Source organism: Vicia villosa, linkage group LG1 (genome assembly GCF_029867415.1).
Source record: "Vicia villosa cultivar HV-30 ecotype Madison, WI linkage group LG1, Vvil1.0, whole genome shotgun sequence".
Classification (NCBI taxonomy): domain Eukaryota; kingdom Viridiplantae; phylum Streptophyta; class Magnoliopsida; order Fabales; family Fabaceae; genus Vicia; species Vicia villosa.
The window spans coordinates 134,665,344-134,670,750 of record NC_081180.1 but is presented as its reverse complement, the minus strand read 5'-3'; the positions used below and the strand labels follow the sequence as shown (position 1 = coordinate 134,670,750).

General features: G+C 32.4%; 1 protein-coding gene across 1 annotated transcript; it reads left to right on the top strand.

Annotated features, from left to right (window-relative positions):
- Window positions 1-2,065: 2,065 nt before the first annotated feature.
- Window positions 2,066-5,143, top strand: LOC131617309 (transcription factor bHLH157-like). Its single transcript, XM_058888625.1, has 8 exons — window positions 2,066-2,152; window positions 2,295-2,355; window positions 2,461-2,505; window positions 2,710-4,056; window positions 4,195-4,296; window positions 4,398-4,535; window positions 4,621-4,746; window positions 4,852-5,143. Exons 1-8 carry the CDS (start codon window positions 2,121-2,123, stop codon window positions 4,978-4,980), a joined length of 1,980 nt encoding a protein of 659 aa, XP_058744608.1. The 5' UTR covers window positions 2,066-2,120; the 3' UTR covers window positions 4,981-5,143.
- Window positions 5,144-5,407: the final 264 nt, after the last annotated feature.

The window sequence follows — 5,407 nt, the reverse complement described above, 5'->3', positions numbered from 1 at the left end:
TGAAGTGTGAATGTATATGAAAGTGTTATATTAAAACTAGTGTGATATGAATGGATGAAATGCGAACCATATATTTGTGTACTCCTAGTTTGAAAGTGTGATAAAAAAATTGGCACCGAATATATAGTTATGAGAACATGATATGAAAACTCAAATAATAAATGTGTATTTTATATTTTCATAGTGATTAGTTGTAATATAATAATTGTGTTGTCTTTCGTAGGTTTCTAAAGCAAGAAGTGAGGAGTAAGGATCCACTCCATTTCATGCTATTTTGATTTTTGATTAAGTAAATTATGACAGTTTGAACTAACATATAATTTGAAGATATTTGTTTCTTATGTGAAATACATAGCCTTTGAATCCGCCACTATAAATTGTGTATAATACAACGATTTGCATGACGTTTAAACCACCACTATATTTCTTGCGGCAGTCAAATTTACAACGTTTCTTAAAATTCTGTATTTGCTAATTGTGGCGACTCAAATATATATTCTATTTTGTAATAAATTTTATTCTGTTTTATTTGTCATGTCTATTGTTCGTCAAACATCGTACTAGACAAAAAGTTATTCAATACTTTAAAAATTTATACTGGACTATTATGTCAAATACTTATTCTTTTGAAAATCAAAGTCATCTTAAATCTTTATCATAGTGTCTCTAAAATCCGCACAACTAACAATCGAGGTGAAAACATAGCTTACAATTTATATTTTCTTTAAAAGTCCTTTATTCTTAATGTCTTCAGAGTCCGCACAACAAATAATTGAGGTGAAAACATAACTTACAATTGACATTTTCTTAAAAAATATAAATCTAGGCAAGTGGTCAGATGGTTTCCATAGGATTCCTCATATAAAAAAAACCTTAGGAAGGCAAGATGTTCTTGTACCAAAAAAACACCAAACAAGATACTCCAACTCAATAGTCATAAATTGAAATTATTTCCATTTATTGTTATAAATTATGAAAAAAAATATGATTATTATGATATAATCACGAACCCAATAAATATCTAAATATTTACTCTTATTTGATCCTTCAGTTCTACTTATACATGCGTATCTGCTCAATAACCACAAAATAATGGCCACAACTTTTCCAAATTCCAATTCTATTTTTGCTTGTCCAATTTGTAATTAATTAATTTAAAGTGAAAAATTAATTAGTTAATCGAAGATTAATAAATTAATTAAAGGAATCGAACCGTAATTCTTTCTATATCTATTAAATTTAGTACAAATTACCATTGAACTAACCATTGATTAGTCGAGTATTATTTTATATACCACTTAAATAATCCGATTAATTAATATTAGAATATTGCAAAAGAAAAAGAAATTTATTTTTGTTGTCATTCGCAATGAATGAGAATATTTGAAATTATGAAGAATTATAGACAGATGACATAATAAAGAACAAAAGTGATGTTCTGAAATGTTTGTGGGTGGTGAATGGGACCCATTTATGTTGTAAATTGTATTGGAAATTGGAAGCTAGGTAAAGAAAATTGTACTATCTACTAGTAAATCTTGGTTTTCTTGTCCCCAAAATAAAAATAAAAATAAAGATTTAAACAATATTCCATGATTATAAAATTAAATTCTTATAATTAAGGTGATATCTTAGAAGATTACACATTACTATATTAATATTATTATATTAAAGAAATGATTGGAAGTGAAAAGGAGACAAGACAAACCTGACAACATTTTTGTTTGGTGTTTTTTGTTTTCCACTTTTATTCCTTTGACAACATTTCTGTGTTTCTTAAGTGAAAAGTATTCACCAATTTTTCTGTTCATCATTTTCATATGTTTATATAGATATTAAATACATAAATAACCATTTAGTTAAGGTGTAAATGAAAATGACAATGCCTGTTAGTTTAAGGAACAAGCTTAAGACTCTTTGTGATTATGGTGACGGTTGGTCTTATGCCATTTTGTGGCGGTTTCATCAAACAAATCCTATGTAAGAATCTTGTTTCACATTTTGCTATTTTTGATATTTTTTTATAATTTACTTGCATGTTTGAAATTGTTTATTGTTATAGGTTGTTGAATGTGGAAGAAGCATACTATGAGGAAGAATTGAGTGAAGAGATTCAAAAAATGGTTCCACTAGTGCATTTGCTTGGTGAAGGGTATGTATGGTTCTCACTATTTTATTTTTTGTAATTATTTTTCGGTGTGAAATAAACGCCGAGTTTGTCGATGACTAAGCTCTGTCGAGAAATTTTGCTGACTGTGTATTTGATCTCTTTTTCAAACCACATTTTTATGTAGAATTGTTGGTGAAGCTGCTTTCAAAGGAAAGTATAGTTGGTTACATTCAGTTAGTTGTGAGGTATAATTTTCAATTTCAACAAAGTAATTTCAGATTTGAACTTCTCTTGTTCTTAGTTGGCTTATAAATTGATAATTTCATTTCTTTTTCTTTTTTTTTCTGCAGGATGATTTTGGTATGTTTCAACAATTCAACTCTGGAATGATTAAGGTAATGAAATTTATCAACATGGAAAATGTATTTGATACTTTTGTTGAAATGTAATTATTTTGTTCGCGATACCGTATTAAGTATATGATGTCTCTGCACAGTTACCAATTTGGCTTAACAGGACATAGGTATTAAGTATCTGATGTCTCTGCGCAGTATACTTTTGGTTAGAAATTTATATTGATGAAAAATTCTGTTTTGTAGACAATTGTGGCCATTCCGGTCAAGGCATTTGGAGTGGTACAGTTTGGATCCAGAAAGAAGGTTTTGGAGACAAGGGATTTTTTGGATCAAGCACAAAGTTTGCTCAAGGAGATAGATGAAATCGATGTGATAAACGACTCAGAAAATGCAGTTTTGTCGATGGATTTTACGAACGATGATCTCGATGGATTGCTAGCTTCGTTTTCCTCTGAAAATTCATGTGACTGGAATCTCAATTCTGCTAATGATGAAAACTATAAAGATCTGAGAGAAGTTTTTTCTCCTTGTGAAGAAAGGATCACATCGCTAGAATTCGAGGAAAATTCTTGTTTTGATTCATTGTTGCACCAGTTTTTATCTGAAACAATGGCACAAGAAGTTCATGATTCATCGTTGGCCTCATTGCAGAATATAGCCGAAGTTTCGTTTCAAGAAAAGATACAAAACTCAATGGATAATGTTGTGACAGAAGTTGATTTACCATCGAGTTCAAGTATACTAAATGGCATCTCGAATAGTTTAGAGCCGGTCGATATGTTGGAAGAGTTTTTGAAGTTCGGCTCCGTGGATGATCTTTGCAAATGGTTCGATCCTTCTCCAGACGAGACTACTATCTGCAAAACAATGGCTCAATTGGAAAAAACACTTTCCGAACCAATAGAGTTTAATCCTATTTGCTCAGATCTTGGCCTGGTCGAGAAAGAAACATCGGTAGTAATACATAGTTCCGAGAATATTTTCTTGGGCAACACGGAATTCGATTTGGGAAGTGATCGAGGTAGTGAATTGTGGGGGAGTTTACTTACACCAATGGTGAATGCTGCTGGCACTGATAATACCTCCTTTTCTGAATGCGTATCAGAGATAAATACCAGTACACCGACCGATAGTTCTCGGAAGAGGCTATTCGCAGAGTTAGGAATCGAAGAGCTTTTGAGATGTGAAGCGAATTACAACAATCCTTTTAGCAGTTCGAATTTTGAAAATGCGATATCGTCTAATAAAAAACAGATGGTGGAGTTTTCGCCTACGAATAGAACTCAAGTTCATTTCGCAAACCTTACCGGATCAAACTTGATGCACCCTGTTTCTGACTTGGAAGATTCCAATAGTGTTTTAACTAAGAAAGATACATTCTCAAAATTACAAGTTGGCATATCGGTTAATGATCGAAACAGCATCAACGTTAAGAGGGCAGTTCCTGCAAATGCGAAAAGGCCTGAACAGCCTGCAAAGCACGCCAAGAAGAAGGCTAAACCGGGGGAAAGCACTCGTCGGCCAAAAGATCGGCAGCTGATTCAAGACTGTATTAAAGAGTTGAGGGGAATCATCCCTCATGGAGGAAAGGTAAATAAAGCCTCAATTCATAAACATGTGATGCTAAATTTCCAATTCGCCCCTTGCCATATTGGAAAAACGCCTCTGAAAAAAAAACACAAATTCCGTCCTTGCTGACAAATGTTTTCCTGATATTTTTTTTGACAGTGTAGCATCGATTCGTTGTTAGACCGCACGATCAGATACATGCTTTTCTTAGGCAGTGTCGTCAAATATGCAGACAAATTACAAGAGCCTAATGAGCCAAAGGTAACTAATCAAACTAATTTTTACTTTTTTAATTAAACACATGCTTAATCTTCATTAGTCATTATCATAATTGATTTTGGACATTTGCTTTGTATGAGTAGCTTCTTGATCAAGCAAATGGAGTGATTCCAAAAGACAAAAACCATGGTGCTACATGGGCATTTGAAGTATCAAACCCAACAATGTTATGTCCAATTATAGTTGAGGACATGAATCCACCAGGCCAAATGCTTATCGAGGTAAGAAACCAAATAAAAACATATATGGTTTGAAATTTTTTTACAATCTATACTTTGCGAATTCATTAGCATTGTTCGGTTGCAGATGCTTTGTGAGGATCAAGGTTTCTTCCTTGAAATAGTCGACATGATTAGAGGTTTCGGGCTGAATATTTTGAAAGCAAAGATGGATTTAAGGAAGAATAAACTATGGGCGCGCTTTATCGTTGAGGTAACTAAATCAAATAATGGTTGCATTTTTCGATTTTCGTAAATTTCATAGGTCATTTAGTCCTCTACTTCAACTAAAAGTGCTGGTTTTCATATTTTGCAACAGGCAAATAAACATGTGACAAGGATAGATGTGTTTTGGTCCCTTCTCCATCTTCTACAACAACCAAACTCTGGCGGAATCGATTCTTCTAATAAGCATAACAATGTTATTGATGTCAACCGTAGCGATTAATAGGTGCAATGGTAAATGGTAGGTTAGGAATAGGATACACTTAGCAAAAACTGTGATTGATAAACAATGGTAGTTTCTTCTGTTGGGTTGGGTTAACTTGGAAAACTAAAGCTTCATCATTTTAACATTATGATTCTATATAGGCCAAAAGTTAGTGATAACCAATGAGCATGTCTACATAGTTTAGTTATATATTTGAAGAAGCTTTTACATGTTTAAGAGTTTATTGTTAGATTCCTATGGCCATGTGAATGAGAAATAAAATAATCTTGTTTGATATCTCAAATCTCAAGTGCTAAATATAACTTGTTTCATCAGCATGCACTCGATCATAATGATTTCCAATTATAGTATCTCAAATATTAGGTTATTGTTAGGTTGATTTATGATTTTTAGAATTTGAGTCGAGTCTAATCGACTTTTTACA

What these genes read in the sequence shown, in the direction of transcription:
- LOC131617309 (XM_058888625.1), top strand. Translation starts at nt 2,121, where the DNA reads ATGGTTCCACTAGTGCATTTGCTTGGTGAAGG. An exon ending in AAGAGCCTAATGAGCCAAAG is followed by an intron (nt 4,297 to 4,397) that starts GTAACTAATCAA and finishes TTGTATGAGTAG; the next exon opens with CTTCTTGATCAAGCAAATGG. An exon ending in GGGCGCGCTTTATCGTTGAG is followed by an intron (nt 4,747 to 4,851) that starts GTAACTAAATCA and finishes ATTTTGCAACAG; the next exon opens with GCAAATAAACATGTGACAAG.